The sequence below is a fragment of the Sorex fumeus genome, unplaced genomic scaffold, assembly GCF_029834395.1.
Source record: "Sorex fumeus unplaced genomic scaffold, SorFum_2.1 ptg000100l, whole genome shotgun sequence".
Taxonomy (NCBI): Eukaryota; Metazoa; Chordata; class Mammalia; order Eulipotyphla; family Soricidae; genus Sorex; species Sorex fumeus.
Window position 1 is genome coordinate 6987657 of NW_026606157.1, and position 27966 is coordinate 7015622.

The following is a 27966-nucleotide window of genomic DNA, read 5'->3' on the forward strand; positions in this document are numbered from 1 at the left end:
AATTCAGCCTGCACAGGCAAATTCTCGGCCTCCTGAGAAGAGGCACATTCAACTGCAACTGGCGGAGTCACTGCAAGAGTTAGCCTGAGCCCGAGGGGAAGTGGGTCGCTCTGGGCCTGATTTGGAGAGGTGTTCCCCCAAAGCTGTAGGAATCACCAACAGGCTATTATGCAGTTCCCAGTCTTAGCTGAGGAGAGTGACTCTAGGAACCTGGCGTCCATCTGATTTTCAAAACTGTTCAGATTGCCCTTCGAGATTCCTGGTTCCAGCTCATCCCTACCTCCTGAACTCTACATCAGCCTCATTCTCGAAAACAGTCCCTCCTAGTGACCTCAATGCTCAGGAGACCTCTGTTGTTCCCTGGAGTCCTGACCCTGATGAAAGTATCAATTCCCAAGTCTCTAGGAGGGAGGGACCCTGCACTTTTATAAGAAAATAAAGTACCTCTGGTTACTTCCAGCAGCTAAAACTTCCAGCTTAGAGGTTAGGAACTTGGAAGTCAACTGTTGCTTCATCTGGATGGCTGGGCAAAGTTCCATCCTCTACAGATTTTAGCAATACTCTGTTATCTTTTTTTTACTGTCAATGCCAAATATGGTGAGACTCTGAAAACCCTTTTCTGGCCTATTGGCCAGAGTTTCACAGCTAAGTTCATGCCCCAATCATCACCCCAGTCCACCCCTGCCCCATTCTTTTAGGAATGTTTACATAGCAGTTCTGAACTGTCCAGAAAACAGGGTAGAACGAGTCAATTTCCTGTAAGATCTGAATATTAGAGGCCAAATCCATGAGAAAGATAGTGGGCTGATCTGACGAGAAACTACACTCGTTCTTATCTTTTTATTCCCCACCCAAAGTAATCAAGTCAGAGAAAGAAAATACTGTGTTGATATGGTTCCCTTCTATTAACTCATCAAATATGGCTGAATTCATTTACTAGGTCTCAAATAGAGTTTAGTGCAAATAAATGTGTCAGTCGCAGAAATGAAACAGAGGTCTCCTCTGTTTCATATGCAAACAAATGCTCGTAACTAAACCAAAATAGCATGGAATTTTTTCCTATACCTAAATTCTGCCATTAAGAATCACGGTGAATAAAATGACTCAATATGTACACAATTTTTTTTTTTCTGCAAAACAGCCCATCATGTCACCAAAGCGAAAAAGAAACTGAGATGTTAACACTCCCTCAGACCCTTGAGATGTGACAGGGCTCAGTGGTGATTGGTGTCGTGAGGTCTTGGCCATTAGCCCCTGAATGTTACAAGCCTGAACCATCATCAGCTTTGGTACTAAATTTTACACACTGTCAACTAGTTTTCAAAGGGTCTACAAGATGAAAGGACAGACCATTTCTTCCATTTTCATTCAGTCCTCAACCAGAGACAACCTGTGAATTCTGATGAGAAGGTCTTAAGTGTTCATTTTTTTTTTTTTGCTTTTTGGGTGACACCCGATGATGCACAGGGGTTCCTCCTGGCTCTTCACTCAGGAATTATTTCTGGCGGTGCTCGGGGGACCCTATGGGATGCTGAGGATCAAACCCGGGTCTGCTTCATGCAAGGCAAACGCCCTACCCGCTATACTATCACTCCAGCCCCAGTGTTCATTATTTCTAAGTTTGAAAGATAAGCCATCTTCCAGTCTACTCCGAGGCACCACCGTCCAATTTCATGGCCTATCATTTGCTTTTCTTTCCCGAGAACACAGCAGAGATTTGAAAACCCAGTACCAGTCATCTCAGTTTACCAAAGTTTGAGGAAGAGATGATGTTATCCTATTGCCTACATACACAATCTTAATTCACTGAAAACTAGCAACTCTCGCAGTCTATCTGTCACTGTCACTGTCTTCCCGTTGTTCATCGATTTGCTTGAGCGGGCCAGTAACGTCTCCATTGGAGACTTTGTTGTTACTGTGTCTGGCATATCGAATACGTCACGGGGAGCTTGCCAGGCTCTGCTGTGCGGGCAAGATACTCTGGGTAGCTTGCCGGGCTCTCCAAGAGGGGCGGAGGAATTGAACTTGGGTCGGCCATGTTGGCTGCGTGCAAGGCAAACACCCTACCACTGTGCTATCGCTCACAGTCTATATCCAACTTTATAATTACTTTCTAGCTATAACAATATAAGCATGTTGTTGAGTTTGTGGTAGTATTCTTCCTTTCTATTTAAGTCACGATCACAATCACGACCATCCTGTTGTTTGTCGATTGCCTCGAGCAGGCCCCAGTAACGTCTCTGTCGTCCTAGCCCTGAGATTTTAAAAAAGTGCCATATTCAAGGCTCTTTCAGGGTTACGAGAATGAGACCCATCATTGTTACTGGTATTTGGCATATTGGGTACACCACGGGGAGTTTGCCAGACTCTGCCATGTGGGCAGGTTACATTCAGTAGCCTTCCAGGTTGTCCAAAGTAGGAATGAGATAATAATATTATCTTATTCTACTTATATATTTTTTTAATTTCTAAATCCCAGCTATTTTTTCACCTTAACTGGTCTGAAAATTTTTTCATCTTTTTTGGGGGGGTGGGGGTGGGAGGAAGGGGGCAATCAGGAGACACACCTGGCTGCCTGTGCTCAGGGCTTCCTTTTGACTCTGTGACCAGAGATCATTCCTGGAGAGGTTGGAGGGACCATTTGGAGTACTGGGGATCAAAGCTGGATTGGCAACGTGAAAGGCAGGTACCCTTTATTTTCTAGTATTTTTTAATTCCTAGAATTACCAGAATGCCAAAGAAGTGATTAAATGTCATGCAGTATATAACAAGCAGTAACTTACAATTAAATGTTTTTCTACTGCATTCATTTTTATAAAGCACTTCTACATTCATAATCTTAGTTTCACCTTATTTCTCATGTTGATGCTAGGATACGAAAACGGAGTATTGTTAGTTCTAACCTGAAATTAAGGAATTTTGGTTGAGACTGGTATGTGGGTTGGTTGGGATAATGTTATTTAAAAGAAAATAGCTAGACCCTGTATCTTCAGATTCCATTCCCTACAAATTTCTTTAACATTAATGTTTAGCCAAGAATGATAGGCTAAATGCCATGAACCATTTAATGGTGGCAGAACCATGTTTTGAATTTCGAAAATCAAAAAGGAGTATGTGGAGAATAATTGTGCTTCCCCTCTGAGAGCCTGAATTTCTCCACATAAAAATCAAAATAATGTAACTGATCTTATTTACCTCCTCAATGTGGGCCACAGGGGAGTTTAGAAGCAAAGGTACTGAGCATTATGGAGGAAATTGCTGCCCCATAGGAGGTCCTAAAGCCTGTATGTCTACGCTGGTTTTTTTCCCCTCTTAAGTCTTCTCAAAAGGAATATCCCTATTTCTTCTAAGAGAATTCAAATAAGGGAGGTAACATAAAATAAAACGCCCTAACATGGCTCCAAAGATTGATGCCTATGAACAAATAATTCACTAGAAACCATGCTTTTATTAAAGACACAACAAACAAACACAAACACTGTCCTCCCGTTGTTCATCGATTTGCTCGAGTGGGCCCAGTAACGTCTCCATTGTGAGACTTGTTGTTACTGTGTTTGGCATACTGAATACTCTCGGTAGCTTGCCGGGCTTTCCAAAAGAGGCGGAGGAATCCTTTCTCCTGTTCGGGTTGTGCTCCTTTTTTTGGTCCTTCTCCAAGCTCTTAAGCTGTGAGGTTAGGTTACTTATGTGTGCTCGCTCCTCCTTCCTGAGGAATGCTTGTAGAGCTATAAACTTTCCTCTTAACACAGCCTTTGCTGTGTCCCATAAGTTTTGGTAACTCGTGTTCTCATTTTCATTCGTTTCTAGGAATCTTTTGATTTCCTCTTTGATTTCCTGTCTAATCCACTCGTTGTTCAATAGTGCACTGTTTAATTTCCAGGTGTTTGATTTAGTTTTCTGTTTTTGTGTGTGATTTACTTCTAATTTCAGCGCATTGTGGTCTGAGAAGATTGTTGATACAATCTCTATCTTCTTAATTTTATGGAGGCATGTTTTGTGGCTCAGCATGTGGTCTATCTTGGAGAATGTTCCATGGACGCTTGAGAAGAATGTGTATTCAGCTTTTTGTGGATGAAGTGTCCTATATATATCTACTAAGTCCCGTTCTTCCATTGTTTCCCTCAAATGAAGTATGTCCTTGCTAAGCTTGAGTCTGGTTGATCTATCAAGAGGTGACAAAGCAGTGTTGAAGTCTCCCACTAGTATTGTGTTGCTATTGATGTCTTTTTCCAAATCTATGAGAAGTTGTTTTAAGTACTTTGCTGGTCTCTCATTAGGTGCATATACATTTATTATTGTAAGTTCTTCCTGTTGTACAGATCCTTTGATCACTAAGAAATGGCCTTCACTGTCTCTTATGACCTTCCTCACTCTGAAATCGATGTGGTCTGATATAAGGATGGCTACCCCAGCTTTTTTATGGGAGCTGTTTGCCTGTAGGATTGTTTTCCAGCCTTTGACTCTGAGTCTGTGTTTGCTTTGACTATTGAGATGCGTTTCTTGCAGGCAGCAGAATGTTGGGTTCAATTTTCTAATCCATCCTGCCACTCTATGTCTTTTAATTGGTGCGTTTAGCCCATTGACATTGAGAGAGATTATTGTTATGGGATTTTGTAACACCATGTACAAAAGTAAGATCAAAATGGATTAAAGACCTCAACATCAGACCAGAAACCATAAGGTACATTGAAGATAAAGTTGGCAAAACCCTCCATGACATTGAAGCTAATGGTATCTTCAAAGATGCCATGCCACTGGCCGAGGAAGTGAAAACAGAGATAGATAAATGGGACTATCTTAAACTAAGAAGCTTCTGCACCTCCAAAGAAACAGTGACCAAAATACAAAGACAGTCTACAGAATGGGAAAGGATATTTGCCGAATACACATCTGACAAGGGGTTGATATCCAGGATATACAAAATACTGGTTAAACTCCACAAGAAGAAAACATCCAACCCCATCCAAAAATGGGGCAATGAAATGAACAGAAACTTTCTCAAAGAAGAAATCCGAATGGCAAAAAAGCACATGAGAAAATGCTCTACATCATTAATCATCAGAGAGATGCAGATCAAAACCACAATGAGATACCATCTCACACCTCAGAGACTGGCCCACATTCAAAAGAACAAAAGCAACCAATGCTGGCGCGGATGTGGTGAGAAAGGGACACTCCTTCACTGTTGGTGGGAATGTCCACTGGTTCAGCCCTTCTGGACAACAGTATGGACGATTCTCAAAAAATTAGAAATTGAGCTCCCATTTGACTCAGCAATACCACTCCTGGGAATATATCCCAGAGAGGCAAAAATGTATAGTCGAAGTGACATCTGCACTTGTTTGTTCATTGCAGCACTCTTTACAATAGCCAGAAACTGGAAGAAACCTGAATGCCCAAGAACAGATGACTGGTTAAAGAAACTTTGGTACATCTACACAATGGAGTACTATGTAGCTGTTAGAAAAGATGAAGTCATGAAATTTACATACAAGTGGTACAATATGGAAAGTATCATGCTAAGCGAAATGAGTCAGAAAGAGAGGGATAGACATAGAAAGATTGCATTCATCTGGGGGATATAAAGTAACAAAGTATGAGATTAATACCCAAGAATAGCTGAGATCAGCACCAGGAGGATTACTCCATAACTTAGAGGCCAGCCGGGTATCCTAGAGGAAAGGGCAGTTCAGATAGAGAAGGGAGCACCAAATAAAGGATGTTTGGAGGATCCTCCCAGGAGGGGAGATGCATGTGGAAAGTAGACTATGGACTGAACATGTTTGCCACTCAATGCCTCTTTTGCAGACCACAACACCCAAACGGAGAGAGAGAACACAGGGGATTGCCCTGCCACAGAGGCAGGGGGGGATGGGGGGATGGGGGTGGGAGGGATATTATCCATGGTGGTGAAAAACGGGCACTGGTGGAGGGATGGGTATCTGATCATTGTATAATTGAAACCCAAGCACAAAAAAAATTGTAAATCTACAACTGTAAAATAAATAAATAAATAAATAAATAAATAAACCAAACCAAGAGGCGGAGGAATCGAACCCGGCTTGCCGGGCTGGCTGCGTGCGAGGCAAATGCCCTACCGCTGTGCTCTCGCTCCAGCCCACACAAACAGAATAATAAATAATAAGACTTTTAGAATCCAGCAGGCCAGGTTTCACATCCCAGCCCTTTCACTAGTGAACTCGGAGACCTATGACAAGTTCTGTGAGGCTCTCAGCCTCACTTTCATCCACAAGATAAAGCCAGTAACAGCAAGGATTGCTGAAGTGCAGAGAGAGAAAACTGTGAAGACACTGCGGCCATGAGTAGAGGCAAGCAGAGCACTCTGCCTTCAGCAGAATGACGACATTTGCCAGCCTCTCCCGGGGGACACGCCCAGGGGGTCGCTTTCACCCACATTCCCAACTCTGCTGGGATCTCAGACCCAATGTGGACAGTTCCTCAACCATTTGTAGAAGTTCAGGCAGGACAACAGCAGTGTGGGACTTTGAAGCTACAGGTGGCCCTCACGCAACCCGGAACCACCCGCCTGCAAACTCCTGTCACTTGAGGGGAATGGGCACCTATTTGGGTGAGTTTCTATAGGGTTTCTCTTCCAGAACATCCAAATACAAGCCCGACTTTATGAACCTAATGGACTGGCAAAGATCTATGCCTGGTACACACTCGTCCTTTAGTTCCCTACTGGTCAAATAGTGCATGTCTGGGAAAATGATGGCAACACAGTGCCTCTGAGAAGCAGAGCAGGGAGCTATCAAGTGCTGATCATGCCTGCTTCACTGTGGACGGACTCAGGGGGTTTCAGGAACTTGAAGGACTCTACTAAGCACATTACTGTGACGCGCAAGCAGGGAAATGCTTACTTTCATTCTGACAAAACTACTTCAAACCATCCTGCTGGGTGTCCCAAAGGGCCAGAGCTTTCTGGGGACAGTGGCGGGGAACAAATCAGGAAGCTTCAGTTGACCAGAGTTGCTGAGAAGACAAGTCCATCTGGGGTAGGGTCATGATGCATTAGTTGTTCTCTATATATGTCCTTGGGCAAATAATCAGAGGGAAGGCAACTTGTCCAGTGCGTGATTTATATCACAGGACAGTTCAGCACAATGGAAGAGAACAGTGAGCCAACCATGTTTTTATTACATCAAAAGGAAACATTTTTCCAATTACATCATCACGGTTGTGGCTTCTAACATTCCTGCTACTCTCTCATTCATTTCCAAGAAAATTTATGCTCTGAGTTTAAATATGTTTAGATTAAAAAATTTATTCAGTAATATTACTAAGCAAGAGATGATACAAGTTTAAAAGGGATTGTCCTTGGCGAAGCAGAAAGGAGATTAAAACAAACCCAAGGATAGGTGCATTCTTCAAATGTGAAGGCAATGGCCATCACACTGTCCCCTACAACACACACACATTATATCCGTGGTTAAAATCTGGCTCTTCTCAATAGGCCTATGAAAAAATGTTCACCATCACGTTTAAGGAAATGCCAATCAAAACAACGATGAGATATCATCTCACGCCAGTGACAATGGCATATGCTGAAAAGACTGGAAACATTTAGTGTTAGAGGGGATGTAGTAATAAGAGACCCTTATTCAGTGTTGATGGAACATTGTCTGTTAAGCCTCTAAGGAAAGCAATACAAATATTTCACCTAAAAGTAAGAACAGAATTCCCATATAAATCAGTGATTCTGCTTGGATCTACTCAGAAACACAAAATCATTCATTCAGAAGATACATGCACACCTCTCTATTTATTGCAGCATGGGGTACAAAAACCAGGATATGGAAACAATCCAATTATCCAATGGCAGATGAACGGATGCAGTATTCCACTGTGATATAAATATATAACTGAATACTATTCAGTGAGATACACAAACAGTAGCAGGCCCTACGTAGTGGGCCCTACGCAAACAGGATGAGAACGCTATTCGGGTCTCCCAAAGAAGAATCGAAAGAGTTATGCTTGGAATATCACGTTTCACTCAAATGAGAGAAAGAATCCGGAGTTCTGACATCCGTCAACGATCAAGAATCAGAAACGCTGTCTCGTTTGCCAAGGTGTCAAAAATCAGATGGGCTGGTCACGTAATGAGATTTAAAGACGACCGCTGGACTAGAGCTGTTACCGACTGGATTCCACGGGATGTCAAAAGACCGCATGGCCACCCACCTACCAGATGGTCAGACTTCTTCATCAAGATCATGAACGACCAGTTTGAGGCTCTTCATGTTCCCAGAGCGAACAGACGCCATTGGGCTACACTAGCACGCAACAGGGACAAATGGAGACATTACTGGCACCCGCTCGAGCAAATCGACGATTAACGGGAAGTCAAGTGATCAAGTGTGACTATTTAGTGAGCAGCAAATTGGATGGAACTTGAGGATATCAAGTTGAATGAAGACAGAAAGAGAACAAATACCTGGGCTGGAGAGATGAACAGTGAATAGAGCACTTGTCTTGCTAGCAGTCAACCAGGGTTAAATCCCTGGCACTCCAAATGGTCCCCGGAGCCCTGCCTGGAGTGATCCTTACTGCAGAGCCAGTAGTAAGTGCTGAGAACATCCAGGTATGACCCCCATACAAACAAAAAAGAAGAAATGCTGGACAATCTCACTCATTTGCAGTATATATATAAAAAAAACAAGTCACTACAATAGAAGGTTTTCCTTGTCTTAGATTATAAGACTGAGAATTCCAAGTGAGGGGAGTTGGTGTCAGAAAATTATGAAGTGTGTGTGTGGGGGGGGGTGTTGGAGAAATAGTACAGTGGGCAGGGCATTGCCTTGCTCACAAATGACCCAGGTTCAATCCCTGCATCCCATATGGTCCTCCAAGCACCATCAGAAATAATTCTAGAGTGCAGAGCCAGAAGTAAGTAAGCTCTGAGCATTACCAAGTGTGACCCCAGAAAACAAATAATAATAATAATAATAATAATAATAATAATAACTATTATTTTTTAAAAAGAAACAACATAATGAGGTAAGGGCTGGCGTGATAGCATAGTGGGTAAGGCACTTGCCTTGCATGTGACAGGTCCGGGTTCGATTCCCAGCACCACATTTGATCTCTGAAGCCCCACCCAGAATGATCGTTGAGCATAGAGCCAGGAGGAAGCTCAGAGCACACTAGGTATGGCCCAAAACCAAACAAAGAAAATGATGAGGTAAACTGGATACAGCATAAAGTAGAGAGTCTTGGGCACTTTGCTGGGGGTGAGGTGAATAACTCTCTCTGCATATATCTATCAAAAGCATCTATCAACCGTTATATATTTTAAAATTTTTATTGAATCACCATGAGATAGTCACAAAGCTTTCATGACTGAGTTTTAATCATACAATGATCAAACACCCTGTGCTAACATTATTGTATAAAAACGTAATAAAATGTTTATGCGCTGGCAGTTAATTGACACCCTTTAATTTTGGGGAGAAAGATACTCCTTCTTAGGGGGTTGGGCACAATATTGAGAAGAATGAGGAAGTGGGAGAGTGGGAAGTGGGAATTAGACAACAACAATGAAATTTTTATTAAAGTTTTCAAAAAGAGATTACTAAAACTTTGGGTGGGGTTAGGAAGGGGCCTTGAGGCAGTGGTGGAGTGTGGTGTCAGTGTGGCGTCTCCACACTGACACAGGGGTGGGGAGGTGATGTTCTATTATTAACGATGCAGTGAATCATTGCGCCTAAAGGAAAACGGGAAGATACTCTTAAAAAATGGAAAACTTTGGCTCTTCCTGGCTAACAACATTCCATAAAGATTTCACCAAAATTACCTCCAGCGTGATCTGGAAACCCCCACATCAAATCATCCTGCCTGATGTCCTCTGGCTCGAGCAAGGATAATTAGATGGTGCAGCCCGGGGGGGGGGGGGGTGGCACACTCATACTTGGGGAGCAGTCGACAATCCCACACAACTAGATGTGAGTGACAATCACTGTAAGAGGCAAAAGACTCTCAGACCTCAAAAGCCTTGCATGGTGAAATTAGGACAGAAGGCAGGAATATGTCTATCCACAGTTATATCGATAATGGTATGTAAGGCCAAGTGAAATCAATTTGATCATATAGCTATAAGAAGCTGTGGGTAGAGTGAGTTAGAAGCAACTCTGTAATTACAGTGGTTCCATTTGGCATCGCAAAATACACAGTGACTCAACAGGACCCCTGTGGGAGTATAGAGCCCTGATTTAGGGCCTGCTAGCTTTCCAAAACACTTTGAATTACAACTTGGAAACAACAGTTCATAAAAGCAGACAAAGGAATAATGAGAACAATAATGACAGTGAACATACATGGAGTACTTAGGAGAAACTGCAATATATAAAGCAGTTTATGTTGAAAATAATAAATAAAAAGCCAATGTATTGAGATATACCATTAAAGGAATAATGTGAGGTTATCCATCTGTGTTAGTGCGATTTGACATCATGAAGGAGGGATGCTTTGTTCAACTGACAATATTGGGCTACGTCCCTTCACCTGTATTTCTGCCTAATGGGCACCCATGACTTCCTTCCCATAGTGACATAAACAAAGGATGTCAATTAACTGCCAGCACAGCTTCCCGGTAACAAGCAAGAAGAGTCCAGTGTGAAATAATGATTAGGTGATGGCAAAAGGATACAGCCCTGGATCAGTCTGTGATTAAAACAGATTTTCCAGGATTTGAATGAGCTAATTAATCATTTGAGAACATCAGCAGTAAAATACACATATGCCTTCATTTTTAAAAAAATCTATTCTTTAAATTGGTTCAGCAAAGACTGTGCACACATCTACCATCATGTAATGAGCTCTAAAACACAGGGTTGTCTGTTCTCATTCAGGCATAGTTCCTTGGCCGTGCAACACACAAAACACAGAACTGATGAGCACACTCTCTAAAAAGGCACTGTCTGCTCCTGCTCCAACTGACAGATGAGAGGGGAAACTGGTTTGTATTCTCAATCATCTCTTTTCTCCACATCTACATTCCAGCGCAAAGTCAGAAGTCGGTTGGCATGATTGAAAGCTCTCATCTACAGAAAACCCTATTTGAGATTCCTTTTGTAATGCGGATATGTGGTGCGCTGCTAAAGGAGCCTGTTGCCTTGTCTTCTTCGTCTCAGAGTGAGCTGCTCACAGTGTCTGTACAGGAGGACACAGCAGACTGGCCCGCTCAAGCCCTGTCCACCCGGCTTCCGAGCTTCCTATTGAAGTCTGGTAGTTCAACGTGATTCTATTCTGGACCTCCGTGCAACGAGTGCTCCAGACACAAATGAATCTTACTCTTCATGTGCACTTGCGGGAGCCTGGGGAGGAGGCTCTGAGATGACAGGAATCCATCATCCTGGCCCTGCTCTGCCTGGTGGGAGGTAGGTGGTGTCATGCCAAAGACAATGGCAGTGGGGGCATCCCAACCCCTAAACCAGTCACTGCAGAACTCAGAACTCCCACAGCCACCACCTAACTCCCACTTCCTCATTCTTCTCAATATTGTGCCCAACCCCCTAAGAAGGAGTATCTTTCTCCCCAAAACTCTCCCGGAGAAATTCTGTTCTCAATCTTTGACCCTATCGAGTACAACTTCGTCCTTCACTCCCTGTGCTGAAGAAGCCACATTGGCAGGACAACACAAACACTTACACACGTGGCTCTGCAGCCTGTGACAGACAGGGACAGGCCGCAGAGCCTTGTGTGTAAGTGTGGAGACTGCCCTGATCTCGGCCAGACTCCACCAGGCAGGAGGAGAGGGGAGAAAGTCTCCAGAGTCATCGAGGCTTGCAAAGGATGGAGACAAAATTCAATCTCACACGATTTTTAATCATTTCCTGTGACATAAGAAAGGATCCAAGGGGCCGGTGAAAGGACAGAGAGAAACCAGAGAGGTTCTCATAAGGACTTCAACTCTGTGATGCCTAAAAATAAACTAATCAGTACACTTGAGTTGGGCTGGAGCGATAGCACAGCGGGTAGGGCGTTCGCCTTACAAGCGGCCAACATGGCCGACCCGAGTTCGATTCCTCCGCCCCTCTCGGAGAGCCCGGCAAGCTACCGAGAGTATTTGATATGCCAGACACAGTAACAACAAAGTCTCCAATGGAGACGTTACTGGGCCCGCTCGAGCAAATCGACGATCAACGGGAGGGCCTTTACCTTTACCTTTACACTTGAGTTTGACTAACACACCTCAGGAGGAACTAGCAAGCTTTATCGAAAGGTTCCACCTCAGCCTCCACTACACAGCACGACTGTGAATTCTGCACCATCTTTGGGCAGATCAGAAGAGACGAAACCTTGGGAAAGTCACTCCCCGTTTCTCAATTTCTCCCCAACAGGAATTTCACCTGGAACTCCTCCTCTCCTCTAACCCGGGCTCCTTGGAAACAACAGATTTCCTTTCCCCCTACTCCCTAACGTGCTGAAACTGATATATTTCAGTAAAATGTTTTATTTCAGCTCTAGGGAAACTAAGAAGAGAAACGCTAAGTGAGGCTTGATGGAGACCACTTCTAAAGTGTCTGAATTCTTTCCCTCCACCTCCCCCTCTGACTCCACAGAGGGTAAGATTGAAGAGCTCTAAGAAGCAAATTGTGACCATCTGGTCCCTATTCCCTGAGAGCAACGTCAGTCCCAATCACAGATCTTTACGACCATTCCAAGCCAACCTCAAAACACTGGAATTCCCCAATTGTCTAATTATGCCCGGCTTGCTTCCTCCGATCTCATCTGACTGGAATCAGAAGGCTGCAAGGATCGTTACTTGATAACATCCTATTCCTTCTGCCCTGGAAGCAGACTGTTAGTGGTTCCTTCACCAAAAGAAGGCAGCTACTGAAAAAAAACTTACAATCAGGCAAAGAAGCCAGATGAACAGAATTAGATCTCCACAGTGGGGTAAACTCAATGATCTTTTCCTATGACATCAGGACACACACAAAAAAAAAACACTATATTGAAAGACAACAAGTGCTCTACTAACCTGCGGGAAGAGAGAATAGGTTGAATTGTCAATGGTGAATGAGTACAAAAACTCCCCATCGTACCACAAGCTCTTCCCCATGGGGGAATTCGCTTTAGTCATAGCAAAGAGATGGGCGGGGTCGCAGCAGTCCTCCATCTGTTTCCTAGGAGAGAAAATAGGGACAGAAAAGAACAGCAGGTGAAGTGAGCAGCAGACTCATTCACTTGTCATCCCCGCAGAGACGTGCAGCCTTCCCTCAGCACCCGCTCACAAAAGCCTCTGGGTCTCCAGGGTGATTAGACTACTATTAATTCACTCTCCCCGCCATCAGAATTCATGACTGGCAGATCTCATATAAAAAAAAAAAAAACTTTAAGAAAAATGCAGCAGCTCTCAGATGCATTTAAAATACATCCAGTGGTGAGAATAATTATGGTAATCGCGAATTGTTTTTTTGCCCAGAAAAGATTTGGACAGATTTCTAACTCTGGAGACTGCTGAGCATGGTTGGCTCTGGCGGAAATACATCGTTACGGTGTTTTAACAATGGGGGTTTCGTTCAGTGATAAGTCGTTTTGCAGGAGCTTTTCGGTACAGGGAATCGAGAGAGAAGCACTAGAGATGGTGCAGGGTAAGGTGTGCAGCAGTTAGGGTGCATGCCAGGGACCACTGGGCCCTCTAGCCTCCCTGGGGGCAGCTCTGGAGCCCCCCCACAGACACACCACTGGGTATGAGTGGAGGGCCCTGAACACCACTAGACAGGCCTGAGTAATCCCTGACACCACAGTACCCAGCACCCAGCACTGCACCCTAGCAATAAACTGCCGGCATAGTAGCCGAAGTATCACAGGAAGTGGCCCCTGTACACGCTGAGCACCAATTGGGAGCAACACACACACACACACACATTTCTCCGGATGCCTCCCCACCCCAAAGTGCTCCCTGTGGCCTACCCCTCAGAGGTTTCAACAGTAAGGAGGACCCAAGTGGCTCAGGGACTTCACCCGTATCATTACTAATTTTGACCATTGCACCTCTTTCCACTTATCCATTTGAATCCATTCCTTCCTGCTCTCTTGAACTTCATAAAGTGGCTTGAATAGACAATCATGTTTTTAGAGGGAAGATATCCATGTTATAAAAGCAATCTTACACACTACACTGGTATCCTTCTGAAACAGAACTAAACATGCCTTAAACCCTCTTTAAGAATGAGGAAGAGCTCCAGCTTCAGAACCAATTTCGGTGAGACGCCAGCAGCTGAGTTCACAATCACAATCACAATGACAACCATCCTGTTATTCGTCTATTGCCTTGAGCAGGCCCCAGTAATGTCTCCTTCATCCTAACCCTGAGATTTTTTTAAAAAGTGCCATATTTAAGGCTCTTTCAGAGTTAGGAGAATGAGACCCTTCATTGTTACTGGTATTTGGCATATTGGGTACGCCACGGGGAGTTTGCCAGACTCTGCCGTGTGGGCAGGTTACATTCGGTAGCCTGCCAGTTTGTCCAAAGTAGGAATGAGATGATAAGATGTCGTGCGGCCGCGAATGCGGCCGTGCGCTTCCGGGAGTTGGGTTTTATAGTGTCTGAGTCTTGGCCGTTGATGGGATCACACGGCGCCAGGGGGCCAGTTGGTGGGTGTGACCCCCGCCTACTGGAATTTGGAGGATCTGGGTGGAGGATGCTCAGCCCCGATCCGAGTAGGCTTGGAGATCTCGACCCCGGAACCCACGTGCCTTCGTTCCCCTGCCGGTACCTCCATGTGTGCAGAGAGTGGTCTCAGCATGGTGGTGGCTGGTTCTGGAGGTCTTCGGCTGCAGAGCTCTGGTCGGGGCAGGGAGGAAAACTCAACTCGCTCCCCTCCAAGGGGCCCCGGAGAGGAGAGCCAGGCGCGGGGGGCAGGAGGCTCTGCGCTGTTCTCTTCCGGGAGCTGGGTTTTATAGTCTCTGAGTCTTGGCCGCTGATGGGATTACATGGCGCCAGGGGGCCAGTTGGTGGGTGTCACCCCCGCCTACTGGAATTTGGAGGATCTGGGTGGAGGATGCTCAGCCCCGATCCGAGTAGCAGCTGAGTTATCCCAGAAAAACTGGTCCACCACCAGGCCAAGACCTCTAGACCTAGGTAGGATGGGGACAGACCAAGTCCCTGCCCTGCCCTGCCCAAGGCTGAGTGCTCCACCAACATCCAGCTCCCGCAATCACCAGAGCAAAGGCCCAGCTTCAGGACTGATCTCAGAGAGGTCAGAGAGACACCAGCAGTGGACTGTCCCAGCAACAGAGCCTCTGGAGGGAACAGCTGTATATCCGCACGATACCCCAAATTTCACAGAGCGACAGCCCAGGAAAAACAAGAAAATTAGATGGGGAAACTGAGCAGAAACTGACTAAGCTCAATGAGTGAAAACAGTAACACAGAAGGTCCAGCTCACACCCAACAGCACAGGAAATCCTCGGGTCATGATTTTAGCAACACTATTATTAGACATATGTTGCAATAAGGAATAGGAGCAAATTAATTAGTGTCTGCTAAGGGAGCAGGTTAGGGGGGACATTGGTGGAGGTAAGGGCACATTGGTGGTGGGATTGATGTTGGAATATTGGATATGTGATACAACTTTGTATAGCACGGTGTTTAAAGATTTTTTTTAAAATATAGGCAAATGAAACTTAAAAAGGAGCAGGGGAGGGCTTAGAGGCAGGTATGAGCCTATAAGTTGATCTCTGGCACCAGCACACACACCAGGTGGGGTCCCAGTAGCACTGCTATTGTGATCTGAGTGCCACAGTCAAGTGTGAAACTCACAGGGAATACCACAACCAAAATGTACAAGCCAAGTGTACGATGACCCCATCATCACAGTAACAGGAATGAAGGGAAGAGAAAGAGAGCAGGGAAGAAAAGAACAATCAGAGGCAGGACTCTAAACTTTGGGTGCTGATGGAACCAAAACCACATCTTGGGTCACTTGATCACTTGATCACTTGATATCCCGTTATTCATCGATTTGCTCGAGCAGGCGCCAGTAACGTCTCCATTCATCCCTGTCATATGATAGCATAGCCCAATGGCATCTGCTTGTTCTAGGAACACGAAAAGCCTCAAACCGATCGTTCAGCATCTTGACGAAGAAGTCTGACCATATCATAGGTGGGCGGCCACGCGATATTTGACGTCCTGTGGAATCCAGTTGGTAATGGCTCTAGTCCAGTGGTCTTCTCCAAATCTCATTACGCGTTTAGCCCATCTGATTTTCGATGACTTGGCAAACAAGACAGCATCCCTGATTCTTGACCATCGATGGAGGTCGGAACTCCGAAATCTTTCTCTCATTTGAGTGAAGCATGATACTCCAAGCATAGCTTTTTCGATTCCTCTTTGGGAGACCCAAATAGCGTTTTCATCCTGTTTACATAGGGCCCAGGTCTCTGAGGCGTATGTTAATGCAGGAAGAACAGTGGAATCAAAGAGATGTGCCCAGAACCAGAGGTTTTTTGTCCTCTTAACTATTTCTTCGATGCTCTTGAAGGCGATCCAAGCCACTCTCTTCCTCCTGCACAACTCAGGTGCCAGGTCATTCGTTATGTTGACTTCTCAACCTAGGTACACATAACTGTTACATTCGGAGGTGGTCGTTCCATTGAGAGCAAATGGAACGTCAGGAACAAGACTGCTTCTCATGAACATTATCTTTGTGAGATTCAGCTGTAGTCCGACCTTTCCACACTCATGGTCGAAGTCAGTCAGCATTTGTGCCGCTTGGCTGATGTTTGGTGTTATTAGAACAATGTCATCAGCAAAGCGGAGGTGGTGTAATTGCTGACCATCTATCTTCACTCTCATTCCTTCTCATTCCCGTCATTGCATGACGTTCTTAAGGGTGGCACTGAAGAGCTTCGGTGAAATAGTTCCTTCAGGGTCAGGGGAATGAGACCCACTGTATTTACTGGATTTAGCATATCGAATATGCCACGCATAGCTTGCCAGGTTCTGCCATGCGGGTGGGATACTCTCGGTAGCCTGAAAACACAAATAAACTTTACAGGTGTTCCTATTCAGGCAAATGTGCTGGTATGATACTCTCAGTAGCCTGCCAGGTTCTCTGAGAGCGAGAACTAGAGAATAAGAAGTCGTGCAGCCGCTTCTGGGAGCTTGGTGTTATAGTCTCTGGTTTTTTGGATCACACCCAGCGATGCACAGGAGTTCATGCACTCAGGAATTACTCCTGGCGGTGCTCAGAGGACCATATGGGATGCTGGAAATCAAACCTAGGTCAGCTGCCCTCAAGGCAAATGCCCTACCCGCTGTGCTATTGCTCCAGCCCCAGTGTTATAGTCTCTGGATCTTGGCCGTTGATGGGGTTACATGGCAGTTGGTGGGTGTAACTGTCTAGCTACTGGAACATGGGGGGAGCTGGGTGGAGGAGGCTCAGTCCTGAAGTGAGCAGACTTGGAGATCTCAGCCCCGGGTCCCACACACCTGGGTTCTTCTGCCGGTTCCTTCATGCGTGAGGCTCATCCAAGCGTGTGGAGTGTGGTCTCAGCATGACTTTGGCTGGGTCCCGGAGGTCTTCAGCTGTTGGGGCTCTGCTTGGGGCAGAAAGGGAAACTCAACCCGCCTCCTCCGAGGGGCCCTGGTGAGGACAGCCAGGCACGGGGACAGGAGACTCTGCTTTGTTCTCTTCCGGGAGCTTGGTGTTATAGTCTCTGGATCCTGGCCGTTGATGGAGTTACACAATTAAAAAAGTATGGCCATGTACCAAATTACTTTTCCCTCATATCTACTATTTACTTCCAACCCGACGGTGACCATAGCTCACACCCCCAAATCAAGTCAAACCTGTCCTTAAGTACAAAGTGCTACTGGAAATTCAGAATGGAAAAACCTGCCACAACTCTATTGTACCACCACAGGGTTTGTCTACTGCCTAGGAGTTTACATAGTACATGTTCTTTCTTTACTGCCTCAAACAAACCAGGACAGAATGAATTCTCTTGTCCTTGGAAACAATAGCTTGGACTACACAAAACTTCCTCAAGTTCATTAGTTTAGTAAATATTTGCCAAATTAGTAACAAAATGTATATTGAAAGGAATCAAGCTTCCATCCCTTCCTACAAATTCACTGTGTCTCAGGCAACCAAATCTTGAGAGGGAAAAAAAACACATATTGGACAGAAAACAGAAGGGTCATGTATGCAAGTATCCATACGGGACTTTTTTATTTATGATCAGCCTTCAAAGTTTGCTCCATCCTCAATGCATCACCTTCCTCTGTAGGGCCTGTCTCAGAAAACTGGCTGAAGAGGATACCACAGATGTGAAAATGTGTCCACTCTTCAAACATAGGAGAGGCCCACACAAGTTCACCATTCATTTAGGCAGCAGCAGAAGCAGCAAAATAGTCTTGGAGATTGTTCTACCAACGATAGAGGCAGAACCTATAGTGGTGGTCAAAGTAGTAGCAGCCTCAGTGGAAGTGCAGATGAATTTGACTCAGTTCTTACCTAGCATGGTGCTAAGACCTGTGGATTCCAAGTTGAATTAAAAATGAACCTGTCTTCAGGCAACACGTGCAAAAAGATGACAACCAACAAGGAAGTCATTCCTCAGTACAAAGAACGACTGGAGAGACCAGTGGTCAGGATTCGGGGAGGCTTTCACCGTCTAAGATCTGCATCTGAATGAAGCCAGCTGGAGGACAAGAGTCCAGTAATTCCAGACAGAAAAGCATCAGCCAGGGCATGGGACTAATGATGCATTCCCTCTTGGCGAACACAACACAAAGGCTACATCTGCCACCTCTAAGGAACTGTTGAGCGTAATGAGAGTTTCACCTCCACCCAACCTACAGTGTTCCTGAAGGGATGATCTATATCAGCTTTTAGAATCCATAACAAATTCGGCTCCCAACACATTCCTCATTCTCTCCCCTGACTCTGTACTTCTCTTTTGTGCCAAACAATAAAATCACAGATTAAAAAAAGCAGAGGCAAATCTATTTTTATATTGTTTAATTGTGCAGATTACTGCTTCAGTGGGGGTTGAGCTGAATACAGGAGTTAAAATTCAGATGCTTTTTCATAGTTGAATTCCAGCTCTATCAGTGTCAAGAGATACTATAGTTACCTCCCTATGGTACGTAATTAGGAGGCCGGTAAGTCACTTGCTGAAAACTCACCAGGCTCTTGTCATAGATTTTTGTTCTCACTATCCAAAATTCACATTGAAGAAGCGAATTTTTTAGTTTTCGCCTATGGAGACCAGAAGACTGATGCTTCTGCTCAATACTTTCAGTTGGAGCAAATCCAGGAATTAGAAGATTTGCTGAGGGATAAATTCTAAGTTCCTTCTATTATGTAGCAAACATTAGTTTGACTCAAGGCAGTATCCCTTTAGGGTTGCAGCTCATAGCACAGACTACAGGAGCAGTCTGGTGGTGCTACTAAATTCTAGTTCAAATTCTCACATTTTGACTCAAAATATTTAAGACGGCTTCTGAACTAGTATTTTACCCCAAAAAGTTTTCTATTTCAGTGATAGCTGATTTCAGTCAATTATTGGTTTTAACATTTGGCTGTGGACCAAAACATGTATGCAATGCATTTCCTTCAGGCAGCTAACTCAGTAGTCCCGATTGTAAACAGGACTAAGCTGTTTTTAGGCTACTGTATGCTAACTCCTGTATGAATGTCAGAGTCTCAAACTCACTGATGAAGAGTACCCATTTTCCACTTAAGAGGACGGTTTTGAATGAACTAATATATATACACCACACTTCACGTCTGAGATGGTCTTGGTCAGGATTCATTTCAGGGACCATAAAAGAGGGGGTTACTTCACATTAAGTATCTGGTGACCTACAGAGAAATCCAAGAAGTTGATTTTCAAAAACTACATCGCATATTTCACAGGGATTATGAAAGCTTGGGCTTGCTCATCGCATCTCACAGCCCCCCAAAAGACTGTATCTTTGCTTTAAATCTTGAAGCTGTTTTAAAAGTCAGGGTCACTGGTGACCAAGAGTCCAGGACTAAGAATGTGAGCCATCAGGAGCTACTCTGAGGAACTACAGTTGCGTTAGCTCATGACCCCTTCTCTGCACACAGGTAATCCCACTGCACTCAGTCGCATCACATCATTACGATTCCAGTGATCCCACTCACTGGAAGGTCCAGATTTGCATTCAATTGGTTTTTCTGTAGTATTCTCTTGAAATGTGTTGAGGAAAACTATTTTCACCAGATTACTGCTTCAAATAGTGTTTCCTACAGACATAATAAAATGTCTTCTCCAAGATTAATCTTCTTTGAATAATTTGCCACGACTACAAAAAGCAGCTTTTATGTACTCCTTAAGCTAGCAAATAATCTTTTTATTTAAGAGCATCTTGCTCTTTTCTTTTGAAATGGCTGTATAATAAAGGGAAAGTATACAAAAGAAAGGTAGATTAGTGCCATGTGAATTGCATTTCTCTGAAAACACACAGAGCAAAATCAAAGAAAAAAACTCTGGGAACACAAATTTATCAAGGATGCTTTGGCTTTCCCAAGTACATAGTTCTTTGTAAGGTACTTAACAAGTACATATGATTACTTGAATTAAAGAACATATTTTTCCAGGAAGGATTTTAATGACTGCTTAGCTTCAGTCTTTCTACTTATCCTCACTGGTTTTAGAAGGTAGGAAGCTTCTAAGATTATTCTTTGAGAATCTTCTGATTACTTTTTATAATCAGAAGTGATTTTATGCAACAAATATTTACTGAGCACATTCATTATGCCCGCACGGTAGAGCCTGGCAAGCTACCCGTGGCGTATTCAATATGACAAAAACAGTAACAATAACGGGTGTCATTCCCCTGACCCTGAAAGAGCCTCTAATACGGCAGCGTTGGGAAGGACAAGTAAGGAGAGGCTGCCAAAATCTCAGGGCTGGGATGAAGGCAGACGTTACTGGCACTCGCTCGAGTAAATCGATGAACAACCGATGACAGTGATACAGTGATTCATTGTGCCCAGCACTACTCTAGGCACAAGAACACAAAGCTGGGGTGATGTAAAACCAATTCTCTAAAATTCTAATGGAAAGCCTGGTAAGCTCCCCGTGACGTATTCGATATGCCAAACACAGTAACAACAAAGTCTCCAATGGAGACGTTACTGGGCCCACTCAAGCAAATCGATGATCAACGGGAGGGCCTTTACTTTACTTTTTTTTTACTTTCTAATGGAAAGAAAAGCCTGACAAGATAAAACAGGTGGGCAAGGGAGGGGAAGGGCCTCACTGGGTGAGTAGCTTTTGAGAAAAAACCAGAGGTGAGAAGTAAGTCACATGATATCTGAGAGAAGAGCAAACCGGAAACGCTAAAGGTCCTAAGGCAGGAATGTACTGGCATGTTCAAAGAATAAGAGAAGCCAGGGAAGTTGGGGAAAAAATACTGACAGACCTGTCAAAGGGACAGTATCATGCAGCTGTGTACATGTATGTGGCTTTTTCTAGAGGTGAAAAAAAGCACAATCTGCCCTTGCCAATGACTCTGTATGTGGCATAATTCAGAAACCCTCAAAAACAAACCCACATGGAGAGTGCCATGCAGAGTGAAATGAGTCAGAGCGCCAGGGACAGGCATAGAATGATTATACTCATTTGCGGGATATAAAAGAACATAGTATGAGACTAATACTCAAGGACACCAGAAACAAGGACCAGGAGGACTGGTCCACTGTTGGAAGCTTGCCATAAGTGGAGGAAGGGCAGTTAGGATAGAGAAGGAATCACGAATAGACAAGGATAGACAATGATAGTTGGAAATGATCACTCTGGATAAGAACTGAGTGCTGAAGATTGGGACAAATATGATAAAAATCATTATGCCCGAAAGGAAAGAGAGAGACAGAGAGACAGAGAGAGAAAGGAAGAAGAAAAGTACCTACCATAGAGACAGGTTGGGGGATGGGGGGAAACTGGGGACATTGGTGGTGGCAAATGTACACTGGTGAAAGGAATGGTATTGGAACACTGTATGGCTGAAAACCAATCATGAAGAACTTTGTTTTTTGGGGGGGTTTTTTTGGGGGTTTTTTTTGGGTTTTTTTTTTTGCTTTTTGGGTCACACCCAGCAATGCACAGGGGTTACTCCTGGTTCTGCTCTCAGGAATTACCCCTCGCAGTGCAGTGCTCAGAGGACCATATGGGATGCTGGGAATCGAACCTGGGTTGGCCGCATGCAAGGCAAACGCCCTACCCTCTGTGCTATTGCTCCAGCCCCAAGAATTTTGTAACTGTGTATCTCACATGATTCAATTTACAAATTTTAAATTAAAAAAAATCCAACTCCTGGGCAGAAGAGATAGCATAGCAGGTAAGGAGCTTGCCTTACACAGAGCCAACACGGCATCCTAGTGGGTCTCCTGAGAACCACCAGGAGTGACTCATTGGTACAGAGCCAGAAGCAGCCCTTGAGTATAACAAGGTATGACCCCAAAATAAAAAAAAAAAAAAAAAAATTCCAGCTCCAAAATCCAGGGAAATACATCTGCATCCGCAAAGAAAACAGAGATGGCAAACAGGTGTGCATTTACTGGAGCATTCAGTGGCCAGAACCATTCCCCTGGCCAGCCCACAGCAACAGATGGACGAAGTACTGGGACCCCAGGCTGGCTGGTTATCAGTTTATTTCTCTCTCCTCCCCATCATACTCCGATCTCTCCCCTTACAGCACAGACATAGTCGTAGTTTTGGTCATAGTCTCAGTCACCATAGTCCCCTCATATTTGTCTCCTCATAGTCCTCCTAGTGGTCGTCTAGTTCCCTCTTTCCCCTTTCAGCATAATTATACAGAAATCATGAAGGGTGGGGGTACACATAGGTGGGGTTGATCACTGTCATAACAACAAACAGAGGTCAAGCCCTTCCTTCAGGGGAAGTTCCAGGAGATTACCTGTAGGACAAAATCTCATCTGAGAGTTCAGCACTCCAGATTACTAGATCTGCTCAAAGATGGGATCACCTAGATCAATTCCATCTAGGATGTATTGCTGTCTCCTTTCCTCAGCTAGTAACTAATCATAGTAAGTTTACTTCTTATAATATTCCTAGTCATCTTGTATGAACATAAGAAGATATATTAAGCTTAAAGTTTGGCTCTCCCTGGGGACATCTTGTTATATATCCCAGACTACAGTCCTCAGGCCAAGTTACTCTTTCCTAACCCCAACAGGGTTCTTACTCAGTTACTTCTTTTTGTGTTCTGACAGCCTTTGTTCCGCGACCATGCTCTTAACTTATTATACTGATGGTGCTTAGCTCGTCTCCTTTCGATGCCAGGTAGCTTACAGTGACTTGGGTCCATCTAGTCCCTTAGTTGGGACCCTCCTTTTTTGGGGGGGAGGTGTTAGGAAGTAAGGGCAACTGAGGCTTAAGTCAAGTAAATATGATGAATGTCCAGGAGTAAGTATTATTTGGAGTCAATTAAGCCTCATGTTACAAAAGCATAGCATAAACTGTCTTCCTGTGTCAATACAAGAAGGACATCACTAAACAAACCATGCAAATGACATAAAGGAAAGAAAAGGTAATATAGAATTATTAGTGCCTACTGGAATTGGGTGTGCCTCAGGGGCACTGTTATGGGAGTAACTCAATAAACCTAAGCTCCCTGTTGGAGCAGCAAAGACAACTCAATGTTATCCAACAAACAGGCATATGAAAAAAGTGCTTACCATCACTAATTATCAGAGAAACTCAAATCAAATAACGATGAGCTGTTACCTCACATCAATGAGAATGGCATAAAAAGGGACACCTGCCACACCCCAAACAACCAGTATTATGGGGATCAGTGTGAAAGGAACTCTCATTCACTGCTGAAGGGGATGTTGTGTAGTTCAGCCTTTCTGGAAAACGGTAGAGACTTATCAAGAAATTACAAATATGACCATTGGACCCATCAATTCCACACCTTGACATCTATTTCAAGAACTCAAAAATACTAATTTGAAATGTTATATACAGATCTATATCTACTGCACAGCCTCTTTGTAGTAGCCAAAATGTCTAACAACAGTTGCTTGGATCAAGAAATTATCACACTCTTGGGGTTATGGTGCCACCAGCAGGTCAATCTGTACCTGTGAGGTGAGTGCATCATCAGCCTGATGGCACCTTCAGACATCCAGATACCCCAAAATTGCTGCTGTGACTTTGGCCAGAAAAAAAACTTGGGGCAAAGTTTACCAAGAAAGTAAATGGCCAAAAGTTAGGTATGTGGGAGACACACCCACAAACCACCTCCATCTCTGCTGTATAATTGGAGGCATGGCCTCTCTGGTTCCTGATCAAACTGCTTAACGGCCATGATCCCAGAGACTCAGAAACAAATTGCGGAACCCAGCAGCTTTTGGCAGAAAACCTACAGTCCCTGCAGTAGGTTACCGGCACTGGGCCACCCCAGTTGGGAATAGGTTTTGTGCCTTGGCCTGTTCCCCTTGGCGGCAAGTGGCTGCCATCCACCAGAGGCCATTGGACAGTCAGGTTTGGGTCCGCAGTGACGAGACATGCTGGGCCTCACGGGATGGGTATGGAGCCAGCCCTTTTCCTCCCACCCCAACGAGACCCCGAGTCGACACCAACAAACGGCCTCTCTGGCTCCTGATCAAGCTGTTTAATGGCCATGATCCCAGAGACTCAGAAACAAATCTTGAAACCCAGCGGCTTTTGGCAGAAATGTATCCGGACCCCGCAGTAGGTTACTGTTGCCAGGCCACCCCAGGGGGGAAAGGGTGCTGTCCCTCCACCTGCTCCCCCTTGGTAGCTCAGTTGCCGCCATCCACCAGGGGCCACTGGGACAGTCAGGTTTGGGCCCGCAGTGATGAGACATGCGGGGCCTCGCGGGATGGGGGTGGAGCCGGCCCTTTCCTCCCTGTCCCAACAAGACCCCGAGTAGTGGTCCACAAACAGCCTTTCTGGCTTCTCATCAAACTGCATAACGGCCATGATCCAAGAGACTCAGGAACAAATCTCAGAACCCAGCAGGTTTTAGCAGAAATCCCTCCAGATTTTATTGTTAAAAATTTCGGAATTTCAAAATCGCACGGCCACTACTGCAGTCACGTGACATCACATGTTATTCATAACCAGCAATAGAAAACAAATTGTCTACTATTGCCTTTTCAGCAAATTTGAGTGTTGGGGTAAATCCCAAATAATAATGGTGGGTCTGGTGTCAAAATATTGAATGTAGTCAAAGTAGAGAGAGAATAATGTGGAAATCTTCTGCCCCACAGGTGTGTGTGAGTTGGGGGTATACTGGGGTTTTGGGGGATGGAGAATGGGCACTGGTGAAGGTACGGGTGTTTCACTGTATGACCGAGACTTAAACCCAAAAGCTTTGTAACTGCTCTCACGATGATTCAATACATTAAATTATGAAAAATGAAAAAAAGTAAGGTGGAGTTAATGCCCAATTCAATTAGATAATCAGTGGCTGAATAGAAAGCAGTACTCCTACATAAAAAAAAAAGAAATTATCACACTCTCACACACACGTGCGCACACGTGCATACTAATCAGCCATAAGAAAAGATGGAATCCTACCTTTTGCTACAGAAGGATGGCTAGTGCCATATAAAGTGAAATAAATCAGAGGGAGAGGTACAAATGACACTCTTACTCATATACTCATGGTATGGGGGTGGAGCATATAGCATATAAATAAAGACAAGGGAATAGACAATGTCTAATGAAAGCAAAACCTATGACTGTAAAAATGAGAAAACTGAGATTAGTAAATGTGGGGGAGTGGAAAGGGTGTTTGGGGGCTGGGAAGGAAGTGAAGAAAGAATGTGGTAGAGGGCCTTTGGCAAGCAAATTAAGTGAAAAAAGGATGTGGTAGAGTGTAGGATAACACTGTTTTGTCCTTCCTCAGGTCACACTCATCCCAGTGCTCCCGAGTCACTCCCATTCCTCTGTTTATCTGTAAACTCTTCTCTGTGCTCTCCTCCCCAGCCAGTTACTCACCTTTTCTCCCTAATCAGATTCTGACAGCTTGTAAGATCAGATACTTCTAAGGACACTGAACTTGTATTGTAAGTTATGTCTTTTGCATAGTTTACCTTAAAGCAATGCCCTTTCTGTATGGACACAGGAAGACAGTTAATATTATGCTCTGTAACTTGGGAGTTGATTGACTCTGAATAATATTTACTCCTAGGCATTTGCTTTCTTGACTCAGCTGCCCTTAGTTCCTAGCACCTCAAAAGCAGGGTCCCAACGAGGGACTGAATGGACCCAGGGCAAACTGTGAGCTACCATGGCATGGAAATGGGCCAGGCCAAAGCGCCACGATACTCAACTCTAAGTTGAGGGCATGATCATGGACAAATGCTGTCATGATTCAAAAGGCAGAGACTAGGACCTTCTGGGGCTAGGAACACTAATCTGGCCTGAGGACTGTGGAATGTATAGTGAGATGTTCTCAGGAAAAACCAAACTGTAAGTTTATATCTCTTACTGTGCTCATACAGAATGACATTGCTAGAAATATTAGAAGTAGACTTACTACAACTATTTAAGTAGATTACTAGCTGAGGAAAGAACACACCCTTGTTGGTATCCCACCCTTGAGCAGATCTCCTAGTAATCTGGAGTAATCTCTTTAGATGAGATTTTATCCTTGAGTTGATCTACTGGAGGAGTGGTTTTACCTCTCTTTGTTGATTTGTTGATGTTCAACCCACCTTTGTGTCACCACCCTACATGATTGCTATATAAACTAAGACTATAAGATTAGAAGGAGCTGGGGCTCCAGAGATCCAGAGTCAGAGTGAGAGGGGCTCAGACTTGAGAGAGAAAAGCAGAAGGGGAGTGAACCTTCATCTGCCCCTGGCCAATAGACCATCCTGATCCAGGCCACACACAGCGGCTCAAGTGCACCGAACGTGGGCAGTGAGATAGAGCCATCCAGAGAGTCCGCGAACACACAACCTTCAGCGTGCTAAGATTTTACAGTAGAGGGCCTTTGGCACTTTGGTGGTGGTGGAGGTGTATACTGCAAAAGCATTAATGTCAGTACTACTGAAACCATGCTGCCTCAATAACAATAAAGTATTTAAAGAAGAAAAGAGAATTCACTCTGAAAAGCCTGGATAGGAGAGGTACAAATGACAATATTACTCATATATGGCATATAAATAAATACCACAAGGGAATGGACAATGTCTAGTGAAAGCAAAACCTTTGACTGTAAAAATGAGAGAAGTGAGATTAGAAAATGTGGGGGAGGGGAAATGATGTTTGGGTGCTGGGAAGGAAGTGAAGAAAGAATGTGTAGAGGGCAAGCAAAATAAGTGAAAAAAGGATGTGGTAGAGGGCCTTTGGGACTTTGGTGGTGGTGGAGGTGTATACTGCAAAAGCATTAATGTCAGTACTACTGAAACTATGCTGCCTCAATAACAATAAAGTATTTAAAAAAGAAAAGAGAATTCACTCTAAAAAGCCTGGCTAGGAAGGAGGGAAAAGGCCTTCTCATAGAGAGATGGCTGGGCGGTCATCAGTGACAATATACTACTCTGAAAATGAGGTCCAGATCAAAGCACCAGCCTCATAACCCAATGGACTGTAAACTTGTGCCCAAGTGGCAAATCTGCTTTAATAACAGGGCAATTTCTCCGCTATCCAAGTCTACACAGCGGGGAGGGATGCAGCAGGGGTTTCTCTAAGCAATCATGGTCCACGATGCTCCTGCAGAGCTCTGGAAGGAAGGCATTTTGTACTGAATCTGAGCACTCTATTCAGAAACATTCTTTCGTGTCCTGCTGACACCTGGGTCTGAGATTACCTCTGTAAAAGTTAGTGGAAGGCAAAGAGAATGAAAAGATAGTGGGGTGAGGGGGGAACATAGCATAAGGATTTTGCAACCTATAATGATTTTTCCAAATAGGGAACTCAGCCAAGGAACAAGATGGTCCAGGGAGTGGT

The 27966-nt window shown here is 44.4% G+C and overlaps 1 protein-coding gene across 1 annotated transcript in view; it reads right to left on the reverse strand.

Annotated features, from left to right (window-relative positions):
* ST8SIA1 (ST8 alpha-N-acetyl-neuraminide alpha-2,8-sialyltransferase 1) overlaps window positions 1-27966 on the reverse strand; it is a 174306-nt gene that overhangs the window by 111276 nt on the left and 35064 nt on the right. Inside the window, exon 2 of the mRNA XM_056134579.1 lies at window positions 13007-13151. Coding sequence (XP_055990554.1) covers window positions 13007-13151 — 145 coding nt within the window. The remainder of the gene's footprint in view (window positions 1-13006; window positions 13152-27966) is intronic.